The following is an 18,376-nucleotide window of genomic DNA, read 5'->3' on the forward strand; positions in this document are numbered from 1 at the left end:
ATAGGGGACTACATATTAAACAGTCTTAATTTCAAAACCCTTCCTCCTATTTGGATGTGAATACCGTCAAATTAAAGTAGATGGTCTGCACTTTAAAACCATCTTTATATACATTATATAACTAACTTGAATATGTTTTAACAACTAAAACAAAAAAAATTCAGTGTCCAAATATATATGGACCTAACTATACTGATGAGATACAGTATCCTACCTGAACTTTATATGACACTGCTGCGGGATCTCCAAGAATCCCTATTTCTCTACTTCTTGACCCCCGTGTCCTCCATGATATCTGGTATACATTGATGAACACAATCTGGAATCTCTTTGCCCTCCAGGATATCCGTCTACGAAATACATATGTATTCCAGGCGGATGGGATGCCGGCTGTCAGTATCCAGACAGCAGGATGCCACCTGCCAGAATACCAGCAGCGCGCGAGTCCCCTTGCGGGCTCGGTGGCTCGCCACAGGATCTATTCCCACTCTATGGATGTCGTGGACACCCACGAGTGGGACTAGCCCCTGTGAGTCGGTATTCCGGCTGGCGGCATTGCCGGCTGGCGGGATTCCGGCATCTCTCTCCTGACCATCGGGAACCCGACAGCCGGCAAATTGATTATCTTCCTTGACTACAAGCAGAGGTTCTCAAATGCAGGCCTCAAGGCACCCCCAATGGTCCTGGTTTTAAGTTTATCCATGCTTGGCTGCAGTGACTTAATTATCAACTCAGTCAAGTTGATTTAACCATCTTGTTGAGCCATCTTGTTGGGGTGCCTTGAGGACCACATTTGAGAACCTCTAGTCTACTGTAATGAACACAATTTGGAATCTGTCCTCCAGAATATTTTGTATATAGTGATGAATACAAATTGGAATCTTTGGGCGGGATTAAATCTTTTATTGCCCCCGATCTCCCGTCTAAAGTGACTGGAGATCGTGGGGCGATATTCTATGGCCCCCTGTTATCGCGCCCATAAGAGATGGGTTTAGCCGCGTAAAGCAGCTAAACCCGACTAAAGTCACGGGCGCGATTGTGAAAAGTCCCGTTTGGGGCGTCCAAACGGGTCACTTTTCGTGCATTTCAGCTCACCACCCCAGGGGGTGGCAAGCTGAAATGCTGATATCGCAGCCCATCGGCAGTAACATTTGAATACTTCCGGCGGGCGGGAGGGGAGCTGCAAGATTTGAATCCTGCCCTTTATGTCTTCCAGTGATGAACACAATCTGGAATCTCTGTATCTGCCAGGATATCTGGTATATGGTGATGAACGCAATGTGGAATCTCTATGTCCTTTGAGTATCTGGTATACAGCGATAAACACAATCTGGAATCTGTATGTACCCCTGGATATGTGATCTACAGCGATCAACTCAACGCCAAATCAAATAAAATTTTGTGTCTAGTTATATGCCGACTTGTTGCTTTCCTACAGATAACTGATCAAAAATTGAGAAACAATCATTTGTATTAAAGTATGTATCATGTTTACATAATAAACGAACAGCAGAAATGGTGCCGTACATTACAAATATTGGTTTACAAAAAATTAAAAGTTCATGTAGTGATGTAGAGAGTAAGACTGACAAAAAATGTTGGAATTAAAATGATATAGAAGAATTGGCTGCCAGTTAAGTCTGGGTCAGTGGAGGAAATTAGTGCACTGAATGCTATAACTTATGTCTGGTTCTCCAGAGCAGTTTTAAGATCTTCCACTAGCTCTTGAAGTTGCAAATAACAGGGCAGTGCGTTCTCCTCCATCCATTCCTCGGCTGTAACTGAAGGAAAGATCTTGAGCAGAGCGGTCTGGAGATCGCCCATTACTGAACTCCATTTAGACAGGAGGCTGAGGGCAAAAGTGAAAGGTTAATAACCATTACCCCATTTCATTACAATCTTCTTTATACATTGAGAGTCAATATTAACCTCTTTCTTTCCATTCTGTTTTGCTTGCATGATTTTACACATTGGGTGGTTGGTTTGAGAGTGGACCTAGTGGTGAGTTTCCAAGACCCTCCCCTCCACTTAAATTAGTACAATGGTTGGGATCATTCCTCTGAGACCACAAGGTTTACAAGATGTCGCTACCCAAAAGAGATCTCCAAGGGATTGGTACATTATGCTAACACGCTGGTGTCTTTTACAAGGCAATTACTCATCTATATGACTGTTTAGAAATACAGACACACAAGGCCGGCTCCAGGTCTACTAGCACCAGGTCTACTAGCTGTTTTTCGCAGCGAACAAGTGAAAAAACTGCAATTATGCGCAGCGCGCATGCGCTAAGTACTTTCATACAAAACTTTGTAATTTTACCCAAGCTCCAGCGACGTTTTTCAGTCGCTCGAGTGATCGTAGTATGATTGACAGGAAGTGGGTGTTTCTGGGCGGCAACTCAGCGTTTTCAGGGAGCGTGCCAGGCAAAAACGCAGGAGTGGCTGGAGAAACGGGAGTGGCTGGAGAAACGGGAGTGGCTGGCCAAACGCAGGGCGTGTTTGTGACGTCAAACCAGGAACTAAACAGGCTGCATTCATCGCAAGATAGGAGTAGGTTTGGAGCTACTCTGAAACGGCATGACATTTTTCACGCGCAGTTCTGCTAATCTTTCGTTCGCACTTCTGCGAAGCTAAAATACACTCCCAGAGGGCGACGGCTTAGCGTGTGCACTGCTGCTAAAAGCAGCTAGCGAGCGATCAACTCGTAATGAGGGCCAATGTCTCCAGTATAATGTCAGATACACATAATGTTTACAGTAGTGTAGTGCCAGATAGACCTGATACGCCCCCCCAGCAGTGCCAGATAGACATGACATACCCCCCAGCTGTGCCAGAGAGACATGACATGCCCCCCCAGCAGTGCCAGTGTCAAAGTCAGAAAAATGTCTCAATGCACGTTGCCATATTTGCACCGCACACTGGTCCGTGCTGCGCATGCGTACGCTCTCCCGTGGAAGCGCATACCCGCAATAGCGTGCACTCGCACGCGCAGTATGCGCATTTACGGTAGAGTTTATGTGATCGTAGCGTGCGACTCATTAGTTACAAATGTTCACAATTAATGTAGTTTATAGATCATGATCCCTTTGATAGTTTCTGTAAGTTTGGTTAAAGTATAATGTCCCAGAGCTGAGGAATCCCTCTTTGCATCGTACTAAGGGTTTAACAGGAATCATACTGCAGTGTTTGGTACCCATCGGAAGAGTATTTAATTAGCAATATTCCGGTGTTGGTTTGGAGCGTATTAATCGCTCGTGCGAATAGTTATGGACATAAGAAGTTTATGTCCATTTCTATGATTTGCACATACTCAGGTATGCGGCGGGAAACCCAGTTTCCCACCCACCTGAGCTGTTGGAAATCGTCACAGCCCACCTGTATGAATCACCCTATGACCTTTTGTTATGATGCAGGGCCGAATTCCTTCGGCCAATGGACAATGGGATTGTAGGACCAGGAGATTGCATTGTGTGTGGAGCATAAATAGGCAGGCCGACCACATCCAGCTCTCACTCTCTCATCAACGGTTATCTGCTGATAATCGGGAGCTGGATATCGAGGCGCTGGCGATCATACCCTTTGTGCGTAAGTTCTCTCCATAATCATTGTCTTTCTGCGAGCCAATCTCTCTCTCTCTCTCTCTATCTCTCTCTCTCCTCTTTTTCTCTTAAATACCTTATAGTATTATAGTATTGTATCGTATTGCATTTAGGTCAGTGTAGTATTGTCTTTTTGTATTTATTGTTTAGTTCTGTGGTTAGGAAGTCTCTGTTATATTGTAGTGTATCATATGTACTGTTATCCCCTTTTACAAGTATATTAGACATAATACAGTTAATAGGCCTTGGAAACCTAAACCAGTATCTGTGTATTTCCTATAGTGTTAAGTGTTCACTTGAGCGTCGGTGACGCTCAAACAGCTTTGTAGATAGTCAGGTTACACAAGGTTGCATTTACACCCTGTACTCACATTAAGGTATTCTGTGTGTTTCATCGGTATAAGGTTTAATATCAAGGTATAGTGTTGTGAGCGTCTGCACCGCTGGTGACCTCCTCGTGGTCTCTAGCGTATGCTACGTTACAGCGAATCTTTCCCCTAGACATAACCAATAACGTGTCCTGTGATCACTAGGCCGTGAGCGAACGTGACGCTTGAGCGTCTCGCTTACCGCTGAGCGATCGTTACGCAAATAGCGTATCTTTACGGTATTTCCTAAGCAAACAGCGTACAGTGTTCTTAGCTTCATAAAGGGTTGATTATACGACAAAGGAATTTAGCATTGTCAATTGCGGGCTCGTCCGGTCCTTTTCACATCTGCACTAGGTAGATCAGCAGACATTATCCCCCAGCAAAAGGGTGGGAGGTTGTCTCGCAGTTGCTGACGGGATAAGCGTCTGCTTCGCTTAGGTAAAGAGTGCTGAAGGAATCCGGTAACCGGAAGTAAGAACAAAACGCTTGTGTCTTTTAAAACTGTTTAGTTTTCTTTTGTCTTGCGTACGCATACATTTATCTGCATTTCTTTTTCAAATTTCGTATATCACTATTCCTGTTTGCCAATTTTTTTATAGTTGATAGAAAGTGCTAAAAAAGAGATTTGCTGTTATTTAAAAGTAGAGGTAATAGTTAAAGTATAGAACAAACACACGGTTTGTCTGAGATACAAGGCAGTCAGTGTGGATTGCGGTAGATGATCAGGGATCATCTACATTGATAAATAAATATATTGTGTTACGGTGGATCCTTTGCATTGCGTACACGTGTCGCTAACAAAGACTAGCGTACGCAATCCAAAAGGCAGACGCACGCAGCGTTCATTACGCAACGTAGCGTCTGGTTACGCCCACGTAGCCCAAGTCACGAAAAGCGATAATTAGCGCAAAAGCGATAAGTAACGCACAGCGGTAGATAACGCGACGCGGTAAATAACGCAAATCTATTTTTTGGAAAATCTGAAATTTAGTTTAACAGATCCTGCTCCTAATTGGTAACACTCTTGGCCTGAAGACAATTTCTGCGCAGAAATAGATATAGAAACAAAGTGTACATGTGTTGAGTGAGTGTGTTTTGTATACAAAAGTTTATATAACTTTAAGGTGGAACCAAAAGGAAAGTTGGGTACTCGTTAAGGAACATACGTGTAAGTGACATATACGGTGGCCAGGGAGGCATCTCTGGTTAAAATAATATTTGAGCATTAGAGTATAGCGGACCATAAGGTAACAAGACCAGGAGGTCATAAGGAACAAGACCAGGAGGTCGTAAGGTAAAAAGGTCCGCTATAAAAGTCCAGTGGCACAACGCCTGGGGTGTTGGTGCAGAACCCATATAGGCCATACAAGCTCTGGTTGAAGGAATCGCAGCCGGAAACATCGATTCCATTGATCTTTCAGTACATGACAAGTAGTGCTCGTATACTGAACGATTGGACCGCACGTTATTGTGTGCAGTAGTTAGTAATCTGACCTAATACCATTAGAGTAAAGTGGTCACAAACGCTATCTGTACATTCTGACGTGATTTGTGTAATTTTTTATTTTTGGAAGGGAAGTTCGCTGGTCACTCAGGAACTATCTAACAACCCCAACTTTACTGGAAAGAGTAAGTGTCCTGCGGGTAACCCTCATATGTTCCAGTAAACTAAAGGTTCACAGGGGCCCTGGGTTGGGTACCACAGCTCTGGTTTACAGTGATTGCGGCACAGGCCAACGTGGGCGAGAAGTAAGTGGGGTACTTGATAAACCACCACCGCCGGCCTGCCCAAGGACATCTTGGTTTGTTTGTAAGGGTTCGCTGAAAACCTTGAGATAAAAGATCCAAGGAGGAATAAGCAACGCCTACAGATTATGGGGGCCATTTGTTCCGGTAGGGGGCGATCAACCCAGGTTCAGGTTGATTCGGAGGACCGACCAATTGGGTCGGCAAGATACATTATGTGTGAAAAATACGGTAGTCACACAGAGGTTTTATGTGATGAATGGCAAAGAATGACTGTACAAGACAGGGACAAGTTCCCAAGAATAGGTAGCTTCAGTCCAGAGGTGTTACAAAATTTAAGGAGGAGGATAAGTCTCGTTGAACTAACGAAGAGACAAAATAAACATTATGAATATTTACAGTTATGGCAACAGGAAAGTGAATTACAAAGAGAGTCTATTGACTTTTCTGACTCTTATCTTGAGAGGAGAGACATGGCATCGGGAGAGGAGTTGATTGCGGAGAGAAAAGCACAAGGGTGGAACAATAAAAACGCTCTTAGCAACTGTAATATAGATTATAAGAATAAGTGTAATAAATGTAACAATGATTATTGTAATACTGTTGAATGTACAACTATTAACCTGTGCCAGTTGCACCCCATGTCAAACCTCCCTCAGGAATACAAACAAGACAGTGAGCCCAGAACGATGTCAGCACCTCTTCCAACAACCATCACAGAAGCCATCCAGGTGGACACGACCAAATGGGTAAAGGCAATAATCGAACCCCCTAACGGAGGGTCAGGTGAGGTCGTGTCCACAGGTACGTACAATGTTTCATATCACGCACAAACAGATGTACCCCATATTGTAAGGCCAACACAAGATGATGGAACTGAGCTCAATCTGGCCAGGGTGATCTCAGTCCCCAATGGGAAGACTGACGATCAGGGAATCATTCCCGTCAAGGACAGTGCAATGCGCTGTCTCTTGTCCCGGACCGAATTGAGATCAATTGTGTCTGAATTTCCTGATCCTAGGAAAAATCTAGCCAAATGTCAAAGGTTTATAAAAGAACTAGGAAACGCCACAGAACCCACCAACAAAGAGTGGCGGACAGTGCTGAGGGCATGTTTGCCCTCCAGGGTTGACCCTGAAAAGTTCATTGCTGATTGTAAATTAAACACAGAGGTACCTTGTACGGAGGAACACAATCAGGAATGTATTAGGCAGATTAACCGACAGTTAGGAATATATTTCCCAGCTGCTGTCAAGTGGAATGAAATTTTCTCCATAAGACAAAACGAAAGGGAAAATGTTTCTAATTATTTCAATCGAGCACTGCAAATAATGGCTGGAAACACTGGGATCACAGACATCAAGACAAATGCACAACATAGAGGAATAGCGGTTAAGGTATTAATGAATGGTTTAAAAGATGAATTAAAAACAAGGGTACAGACCACCAACCCAAACTGGAGAGATATCTCGGTGACTGCACTAAGAGAGGCCGTCATCAATCAGGATCAGAATATCACCAGATACAGAGAGTCACAAAGAGATAAGTTAATGGCAACAAAAATACAGGCCCAAACCACAAGACCACCCCAACAAAAGCCCCACACCCCTGCGAGAAATCCAGATATGGTAGTCTGTTACCATTGTCATAGAAAGGGACACATTGCAAGAGATTGTAGATCACGAGAAAGACAACACCATAATCATAAAATCCAAGGAACCAGGGAAGTACAGGGGAAACGATTGATGATGATGAGCATCCGAGCGTTTGAGGAGGCATCAAATCAGCCAAGACCCCATTTCACTGACACTTGGAGGAAACCCAGGATTTGTTACCATTGTAGGAGAGAAGGGCATTATGCCCACAACTGCAACAGCCCACATAAAGTTAGACCCCCTAGACCAAGAAATGAGCAAAATTACAACACACACCATTATAATCAAGAATCACATAGGCAGGAAAGGTGATTGTTAGGAATGGAGGCAAGCCTGAGGTAACGGTTAATGAAGTGGGAGGTCATTCACTGAAGACACGGGAATGACCAGGTTAAACGTTGTAAATGTATTTGTGAAAAATGTTTTTCCCTTTTCTCACTCTCTATCCCCATCTCTGATGATTATTGGTAAGAATTCAAACATTGCATATTCGCCTGGTCCTTGCAGAAGTCTACCAAACCCCAGCATGACCTATCCGCCACTATGTATTCTGGCCAGATACAGACAAGTGGAGTAATGCAAGTGCTGGTGGGGAGGGACTGCTCAAGGAGACCATTAGACACGTAGATACGACAGCCAAATAGTCTGACAATGTTTTCTTAATGTTGACAATGTTTAAAAATGCTTTGTTTCCCTTCTCTTATTGGTGGTTATTGTCGGGTTATGTAATGTATATATGCACATGAATTGTTCTCTATCTCTTTTGTTTTTTTTATTTTCTCTCTCTCCTCACTCATGTTCCCATGATTTAAAGATGGTATGCCACCCCTAAGTGTTAACCAATGGTAATGCCAGATTTTGCTCCACACAGAAAGATCGCTAGTTAGGAAGAAAGATTACATCACCAGAAGGTTCATTCGGAAGACTGAAGAGACAGCACCTTTTGAGAGGACAGCAGAACAAAAAGAACAACAAAACGAGAGAACTTATTATCGTAACGAGTTCTCTCCCCCTCAAACTGATTTTCTTATACCCCATTTACAAATTTCTTCTTTTCTCCTCCTGTAAGATGGACTTGCCCCAAGAGACTGTGACATGGATTTTCCCGCTAACCATGATGTTTACCAGAGCAGTCTGTTTCGGTGAGAGTACCAGTGAGGTCGAGAAAGGATCCAGAAAGGTCCTGATGACTGAGACGGAGGTGTAAATTTCCAATAGCAACCCAATCACCAAGCAAAGGCGAGTACCGGGCACGATCTAACAACCATGTTATTTGTAAACAACTGTGAAGGAATGTTAGTTCAAAAAGAAAATTGTATCTGTAGGCTCTGTAACAAAGTAATGCCAATCCAGTTTTAATATCCATATGGACCGGCATCCATTGAGTGACTATCACTCTCTAGTGGGTAACGTGTTGAACCAAACAGATTGTTGGGTATGCTCTCAAGTACCTCAGGGTCACAGCAAATCAGGGCTAGTACCATTTCCTTTAACGTTAGGGGAGGTACTTGAGCTAAGTGGTGGGAGACCGGTGGACCGGAGGTTTAATATCTCCAGCCCTCCTAGTTTGAAGCTCCACCAATACCATGTGGATAGGTCCCTCATATGTTTTAACATCTCCAATCCCAGAAAACCGGGAAATTGGGAAGTGTCATGGAGCAACCTTACCATGACCTTTTCACACAGAGCAGATAGAATGCCTACAGATACAGAGCTCGTACGCCACATAGACAGTAGAGGAAAATCATTCCGGTATCGATATACCTTAGGAAATAGGATTACTAAAGTTGGAGAGGTATCACCAGGATGCTGTGCACATATCGTACAAACTGATACGTGCATTAGACAGATGGAAGAATTAGGGTCAGGAGATTTCACCTGGAAGGTTTGTAACATGGTCATGTCCTTCTCCGTCCCTTATGTTCTCCCCGATGATGCATATTTCATATGCGGGAGAAAGGCGTACAAGTGGCTTGCCCCAAACTCTGAAGGATTGTGTTATATTGGAAAAGTATTGCCTGAAGTAATGACTGTTACACATGACAAAATGAAGGACATACACCGTGGTGCCCAAACTCCTTATACTCACACTCACTACGAGCACCTTGTTAAAAGACAACTGTCAGAAAGGTTAGAGCATCCGGCCTCTGATCTTATCCATGAATCCACCGGGATTCAGGTTCTGGTAGCGTTAGATTTCACTCGCACCGCTCGAGGTGTGATGAATTATAAATACATTTCCGCACTCGCCAATTTGTTAGATAATATCACTGAAATGTATGATGACACGTTTAGATACACTGGAAGAGAACTTCAAGCTTACAAAACAGAACTAGTTCAGCATAGAATGGTTCTTAATTATCTTACAGCAGTAACAGGTGGATATTGTGTTACATTGGCAACACAGTACGGCATAAAGTGTTGCACGTATATCACAAATAGCACCGAGGATCCGGTAGAGGTCATAGACCAAAAGATGGACGATATTCTCCAATTGAAGCGGGAATTTCGTCGAAAACACAATCTCACCCTTGCTGCTGTAGGTAATGAGCTGACTGGTTGGGTGTCATGGTTGAACCCGCGAAATTGGTTCTCCGGTTTGGGAGAGTGGGCTCAAGGAGTCATAATGGATGTTGGAAAGTTTCTACTGTGTATCTTGGGTGTCGTTATATCGATTGGATTGATATTTAGATGCGGGCAGGCTTTGACGAAGTGCAAACAAAGTACAAAAGTGATGAGCTTGAGGAGTGAGGAAACTGTAATTAACCTGGATTTGATTTATGACCCAATGATAGAAACCAGAATGTGATGAAAATGCGATTATACGGTCCGTTTCTTTCACCTGTTTTTCTGCTTTTCCCCAAGATACAAAGACCCCCTTGGACGAGGAAGTTGACGAGACGGTATACAGACAAAGACCACAGACAAGACCAAAGATGAAGAAGATTTGACAACTTTAAATATGGACACTTGATGAACTTTGCCATGGATCCCCAGTTTCCCTAGTACTTTTAAATTCACGCTAGCCCAACATTTTTTGTAAATCTGATGGCTTAGACAAAGCTATTTGCTCATGCTTAAGGAGCAAAACAGCGCAAAGAAGACGACTCTCAACAGATACCGAAAACGACTTCGACGACAGATGTACATTCCCCTGACATAGAATACCATTGCATTTTTCATAAGTGTTCTCTATCTTCATCTCTACAACCCTCAGGTAATGACACACATAGACGATAGGGAATTCAGGCACAGATATCAGCAACCACATACCTCCCCAATTCATGTATCATCAACTAAAATGTGCATCCCCATTGTGTTACAACCACAGCCGAAATGAGCTCGGTAGAGTTTGACAGCCCATCCACAGACCTGTACCACAGGATAAGAAGGAATTCAAATGTATACTTCGCAATACCTCGAAGCTTGATTTACCACACGTACGGCACGATGATACATGACCCTCCAAACATGGACTCATACACACATGCTTCTACTTTCTCACTAGGTCATACTCTCTTCACACCTACTCCATTCTTCCTCCTTTCCCCACCATGGAAATCAATTAACCCCTGACTTACATTTTTTCTCCTTAAATATTTTGTGGCAGTTATTATTGACTGCCAAAGGGTGGACTGTCAAAGTCAGAAAAATGTCTCAATGCACGTTGCCATATTTGCACCGCACACTGGTCCGTGCTGCGCATGCGTACGCTCTCCCGTGGAAGCGCATACCCGCAATAGCGTGCACTCGCACGCGCAGTATGCGCATTTACGGTAGAGTTTATGTGATCGTAGCGTGCGACTCATTAGTTACAAATGTTCACAATTAATGTAGTTTATAGATCATGATCCCTTTGATAGTTTCTGTAAGTTTGGTTAAAGTATAATGTCCCAGAGCTGAGGAATCCCTCTTTGCATCGTACTAAGGGTTTAACAGGAATCATACTGCAGTGTTTGGTACCCATCGGAAGAGTATTTAATTAGCAATATTCCGGTGTTGGTTTGGAGCGTATTAATCGCTCGTGCGAATAGTTATGGACATAAGAAGTTTATGTCCATTTCTATGATTTGCACATACTCAGGTATGCGGCGGGAAACCCAGTTTCCCACCCACCTGAGCTGTTGGAAATCGTCACAGCCCACCTGTATGAATCACCCTATGACCTTTTGTTATGATGCAGGGCCGAATTCCTTCGGCCAATGGACAATGGGATTGTAGGACCAGGAGATTGCATTGTGTGTGGAGCATAAATAGGCAGGCCGACCACATCCAGCTCTCACTCTCTCATCAACGGTTATCTGCTGATAATCGGGAGCTGGATATCGAGGCGCTGGCGATCATACCCTTTGTGCGTAAGTTCTCTCCATAATCATTGTCTTTCTGCGAGCCAATCTCTCTCTCTCTCTCTCTATCTCTCTCTCTCCTCTTTTTCTCTTAAATACCTTATAGTATTATAGTATTGTATCGTATTGCATTTAGGTCAGTGTAGTATTGTCTTTTTGTATTTATTGTTTAGTTCTGTGGTTAGGAAGTCTCTGTTATATTGTAGTGTATCATATGTACTGTTATCCCCTTTTACAAGTATATTAGACATAATACAGTTAATAGGCCTTGGAAACCTAAACCAGTATCTGTGTATTTCCTATAGTGTTAAGTGTTCACTTGAGCGTCGGTGACGCTCAAACAGCTTTGTAGATAGTCAGGTTACACAAGGTTGCATTTACACCCTGTACTCACATTAAGGTATTCTGTGTGTTTCATCGGTATAAGGTTTAATATCAAGGTATAGTGTTGTGAGCGTCTGCACCGCTGGTGACCTCCTCGTGGTCTCTAGCGTATGCTACGTTACAGCGAATCTTTCCCCTAGACATAACCAATAACGTGTCCTGTGATCACTAGGCCGTGAGCGAACGTGACGCTTGAGCGTCTCGCTTACCGCTGAGCGATCGTTACGCAAATAGCGTATCTTTACGGTATTTCCTAAGCAAACAGCGTACAGTGTTCTTAGCTTCATAAAGGGTTGATTATACGACAAAGGAATTTAGCATTGTCACCAGATACACATGACATGCCTTGCAGCAGTGCCAGATACACATGACATGCCCCCCAGCAGTGCCAGATACACGTCCCCACAGTGCCAGATACACATGTCCCCACAGTGCCAGATAAGCCCCCAATGCCAGATACACATGTTCCCACACAGTGCCAGATATGCCCCCAATGCCAGATACACATGTTCCCACAGTGCCAGATACGCCCCCAATGCCAGATACACATGTTCCCACACAGTGCCAGATACGCCCCCAATGCCAGATACACATGTTCCCACACAGTGCCAGATACGCCCCCAATGCCAGATACACATGTTCCCACACAGTGCCAGATACGCCCCCAATGCCAGATACACATGTTCCCACAGTGCCAGATATGCCCCCAATGCCAGATACACATGTTCCCACACAGTGCCAGATATGCCCCCAATGCCAGATACACGTTCCCACACAGTGCCAGATACGCCCCCAATGCCAGATACACATGTTCCCACACAGTGCCAGATACGCCCCCAATGCCAGATACACATGTTCCCACACAGTGCCAGATATGGCCCCCCTCTCAAGTGCCGCTCACCTCGCTGTTCTTGAGGCGGCGAGGCTGTTGCTGTTCCTGAGGGCGGGGAGCAGAGCGCAGCATGCGCCCCTCCTGACCCTCAGGCTCCTGCGGCCGCGGCGGTGTCTAGCTCCAATTAGGTGCTGGTCCGCAAGCCAAACAAAGCTTGCGGTCCGGCAGTTGAGCCTCCTGATTGGCTGCTGGACCGCGAGCTTTGTTTGGCTCGCGGTCCAGCAGCCAATCAGGAGCCTCAACTGCCGGACCGCGAGCTCTGATTGGCTCACGGGCCAGCACCGGTTAGCAGGGAGGGGGTTTACTTAGATGGAGGGCTGTGGGATGCAATGCAGTGTGCACACGTCTCTGCTAGGAGGCGGACGCTGCTGCTGTAGGGACGGCTCCAGGCTCCAATATGGCTGCAAGGGCTAGCGGCACCCGTTAAGTGTGGCGCCCTGTTCGGCCGCTCTATTAGAACGTGCCTGGAGCCGGCCCTGTGGACACAAACAAGTACAGTTGAAGCCTCAGATAGTTTATCTACACATCCATCCATCTTACCTGACTGCTTCTGGCTCAATCTGCTGCACCATAATGGGGTGGACAACTTTTCTCTTCCTGTGAAAGGGACTGAACCAGCCTGTAACAAACCTTCAAATAAAAGGATAAAAAGTGATGTATATGACTGTAACGTTAATGTACTGTATATACGCAGATAACTGACGATGCCTGCGACTGTGCATATGATGTAAAACGTGTCTTTTTCTTTTACTTATGTCATTTACACTATAGTATATATACTAGCGGCAGATCTCTTCAGTGTATTACACTGGCTAATCCTCATGGTCTGCCTTAGTGTGTAGGAAAACTCCACTGTGTAAATGCTGTGGCGCTACCTACGGCTTCTTATTGGGGCTCCGTAAGGGTCAAGTCATCTGGGTTTAAATATTGGCAAAACATGGATGCCTTTATTATTTATTAGATTTTACAGGTACATCAAGTTCTGTGCCGATTATCAGTATCAACATCAGTAACAAATGCACAAGAGGGGAGAAAGCCACAGTAAATACACGTGTAAAAACGTATATCTAGATTTTCCCTCCTCTACATAGTATGGAGCGTGAACGCCCTTAATGTCTGGAGCTACGTGAGCCGGCCCGCTCTCCTCCGTGTTCCGTCAGTCAGTCTGTTTACAGAATGAAACGTACACATTTTTACTACACATGCTTACACGAGCCCATTTGTATCCTAGATATCTGTCTGCACTACTTGAATACCTGATGTTAATGAATATCTGTAAGCAGCGCTGGACACTATACTGAATCCATTCATCAGTATATCCTCTTAGATATCTGGTCTACATAACTCAACACCGCTCTGAATCCTTCTGTCATCCTGATTGTCACTTTCATATTTTATGCTGAATTTACTCAATAAGCTATGTCATTGCTCTGCACATTTATACCCATGTTTGTATTATTATATTTACCGTTTTAAGGTACTGTATGTCATATCTGTGCGAGTATGTCCGGTACTATGCAATATGTGGCTCCATACAAATAACGGAGGGTGATCCTTGAATCTTTGTTGTCCTATATAGCTAGTTTGAGCAGTCATCCTCAGAGACTTGAGCTGCGCTGATAGATGACAAGCCCATTGATAAATGATTGACATATGGTAATGAGGAAGCCACTAACTCTGCACCAAACAAGTAGCTTTCACATTCCTAGCTGTCAGTCATTTGCATATGTCATAAACTGGCACTCCATCCATCAGCGGAAGCCTCAGGTTGTTGTAGATCCATCCCAGGAGATGGCTCTAGAAGTAAATACTAGTATATTCAAGTTATTTTAGGTTAAAATATAACTTGCATAAAATGAAAAAATGTTACCATTATAAAAGGTCTGGACGAGCGCTCTAACCATCAGAAAGATTACCATTACACCATTATCATGCTGGTTGCCCTAACGACAAGACTCTGGCATGGTTGGAGAAACTTTTTATTTCAATACGTTCCTAATCAATTAGTAGATCACCGCCTTATTAGACATAATAAAAACTAAAATATTAAAGGTCATTACTTCATAGGTGTTTGCACTTACCGGTTTTCCTCCAGGAAATCTTTTGTAGGCGTCTTCAGAAAAAATGTAACCTGAGTTATAAGTGTCAGCACATCACTGCCTGGGAAACTGGCTGAGATCTCACTGTCAGCAGAAAAACACAGTCATTATTGATGGTGAGGCAATGAGGCATGTAAGCCTTCTACACGGTTTGCTCACCCAAAGTGGTTGCCATAAAGACAACTATTTTGAGACTTTAGTTATATATAGCGCTACAACAAAACAGCTTCCCTAACACTTATGATATACCGTATTTTTCGGACCATAAGACGCACTTTTTCTCCCCAAAAATGTGGGGGGAAAAGTACATGCGTCTTATGGTCCGAATAATACATATGCAGAGCAATAAAAACCTTATGGAGCGCTCTCAATGCGCTGGGTGGGAGCGCACTGGGTGGGAGAGGCAGCAGTTATCGAGTGCGGGTAGCGGCGGGTCCTGTCTGCTGCTGCTGCTTTGCCGTCATCTGAGAGCGCGGCAGCAGAGCGCCGGCATCACGTGACTCCCCCGCTCCCTCCCCTCACCTCCTCCGAGTCCTCGGGCAGCGCAAACTGACAGGCTGGATGCGGGGAACCTTGTATACACAGTACATGTATAATATTTGCCACAATAAAGTGACTCCCCCCCCCCCCCCCCCTCACCTCCTTCTTCCTCAGAGTGCTTTGGGCAGCGTAATATTTGCCGTAATAAGGTACCCATATACTACCATACAGTACTGGTATATTAGTGGTAGTAAGTGAAGAGCCATGATGAGCAATATTTCTGCTGCTTCAATTTATAATGAATGGGGATTTTTTTTTAAGTTCCTTATACTGTATGTTGTGAGGTAAAAAGGTTCTCATCTGCCTTAAAAAGCTGCTCTGTACTGTGACTATGGCTGTGCTTGTGTGGTTGCCTCTGTCACACACTGTCCCAGAAAAATCTTATATTACACTATTTGGTTCAGAATATTTTTTTTCCTGTTTTCCTCCTCTAAAAACTAGGTGCGTCTTATGGTCAGGTGCGTCTTATGGTCCGAAAAATACGGTAACATGAATGGATGCCAAATAGTGCATTGTGCAGGACTGAGCCAAGCAAAATCTGTCCTGAACTAGTGAGAATTATTTACTAACAATACTGAACAATGCTAGAAACAAGACAGAAATTAGATTTATTCCATCCAGTTAGCACTACACAGATAAATACTAATACTGGTTCTGGGTTTATTGCAGATAAGCAACTTTGAGCGGGTATGGGTTGTTGGGTAGACACAACTTAGGTCGACAGTCATTAGGTCGACCATGGAAGGTCGACATGCATTAGGTCGACATGGTCATTAGGTCAACAGGCCAAAAGGTCGACATGGTTTTTTAAAAACTTTTTTCGGCGTCGTTCACTTCGTAAAGGGACGGGGAACCCCAATTAGTGCACCGTGTCTCGCCATACTTCAGGTTACCATTCCAATCATAGTCCACGTGGATCGTTAAGTATGAAAAAAATAAAAAAAATTGAAAAAATTCATGTCGACCTTTTGACCCGTCGACCTAGTACATGTCAACCTAATGACCACGTCGACCTATTGCCCATGTCGACCTTCAGTGGTCGACCTAAGTTGTGTCGACCTAACGACCGTATCCCCTTTGAGCAACTCTCTATTCAAGTATGGTCATGTACTGGTTGGCATGACTGTTAAAGCTATGTGCTGTTAGGCTAAATATTATTATCAGAACATTACAATACTGAGGTTGTCGTGGAGCCACCAAAAAGCATCAGAGAACAATATCTGGACCACCAGCTTCTAATTATGTTGTAAGTCATGGGTCTTCATCCTGTGGCCCTCCAGCTGCTGTGAAACTACACATCCCAGCATGCCCTGCCACAGTTTTGCTATAAGGTATGCTAAAACTGAGGCAGGGCATGCTGGGATGTGTAGTTCCACAGCAGCTGGAGGGTCGCAGGTTGAAGACCCATGTTGTAAGTCAATGAATTCCTCCTAATTATGCATGATACATAAGTGAACCCCAACTGTAGGTGTAATCTACAAAAACAGGATTTACTCAACAATATATAGCTAATGCTGTTTACTAATCTAGACAAGTAGTTCTCACAAGGTGAAGAGATTGTGACTCTGGGGCTGGATCAGAAATCAGTAGCAGGCTCACGTGTCCTTTTCCCTTTGTTGTACAACCCAGCATCCATCAATCAATACTAATCTCATTTTGCTATGATTTTATTTTTGTTGTAAAAAATTATTACATCATTTACATTCTAGTTCAGTACCTCTCCGTGATAATTAATTTAGCAGGGTCTATCTTGTTTTATTGTGTTTGATAAGATGAATGTTCCTTGGATACATTCAGTGACCAGAAAAACATAGGTAGTGTTCAGTCTAGCACCCTGCATCTAATAAGTAAGGACGACAGATTTTAATTTTGAAGAGCAAAATGTTAGATGTGATATATTGCTACTTTTAGTGTAACGATACATCAACTATAAAATTTTGCACTTAAAAATTAAAATATGCCCTCTTCACTGATTAGGTGCAGGGTGCTAGACTGAACACTATATAGGTGATCCTAATGCTAAGCTTCCAACATTGCATTTAGGGGGTAATTCAGACCTGATCGTAGCAGCAAATTTATTAGCAGCTGGGCAAAACCATGGGGGTAATTCTGAGTTGATCGCAGCAGGAATTTTGTTAGCAGTTGGGCAAAACCATGTGCACTGCAGGGGGGGGGGGGGGCAGATATAACATGTGCAGAGAGAGTTAGATTTGGGTGTGGTGAGTTCAATCTGCAATCTAAATTGCAGTGTAAAAATAAAGCAGCCAGTATTTACCCTGCACAGAAACAAAATAACCCACCCAAATCTAACTCTCTCTGCACATGTTATATCTGCCTCCCCTGCAGTGCACATGGTTTTGCCCAACTGCTAAAAAATTTCCTGCTGCGATCAACTTGGAATTACCCCCCATGTGCACTGCAGGTGGGGCAGATATAACATTTGCAGAGAGAGTTATATTTGGGTGGGTTATATTGTTTCTTTGCAGGGTAATTACTGGTTGCTTTATTTGTACACTGCAATTTAAACTTCAGTTTGAACACACCCCATCCAAATCTAACTCTCTCTGCACATGTTATATCTGCCCCCCCTCCCCCCCTGCAGTGCACATGGTTTTCCCCAACTGCTAACAAATTTGCTGCTACGATCAAGTCTGAATTACCCCCTTAGGTGCAACATTCTCACTAAATCCCAGTAACAATGCACTTGCTACCATTGGGTTCAATTGGTAACATTAAGCTTTTTAG

General features: G+C 43.8%; 1 protein-coding gene across 2 annotated transcripts in view; it reads right to left on the minus strand.

The window, feature by feature from the left end:
- HEXD (hexosaminidase D) overlaps positions 1-18,376 on the minus strand; it is a 61,081-nt gene continuing 42,705 nt past the window's right edge. For both annotated transcript variants that reach the window (XM_063961068.1, XM_063961069.1), the window contains exons 11-13: positions 15,074-15,175; positions 13,533-13,622; positions 1-1,849 (exon numbers count right to left, since the gene is read on the minus strand). In XM_063961068.1, the coding sequence (XP_063817138.1) occupies positions 1,681-1,849; positions 13,533-13,622; positions 15,074-15,175 (361 nt within the window). In that variant the 3' untranslated portion in view covers positions 1-1,680. The remainder of the gene's footprint in view (positions 1,850-13,532; positions 13,623-15,073; positions 15,176-18,376) is intronic.

Source organism: Pseudophryne corroboree, chromosome 3, assembly GCF_028390025.1.
Source record: "Pseudophryne corroboree isolate aPseCor3 chromosome 3, aPseCor3.hap2, whole genome shotgun sequence".
Classification (NCBI taxonomy): domain Eukaryota; kingdom Metazoa; phylum Chordata; class Amphibia; order Anura; family Myobatrachidae; genus Pseudophryne; species Pseudophryne corroboree.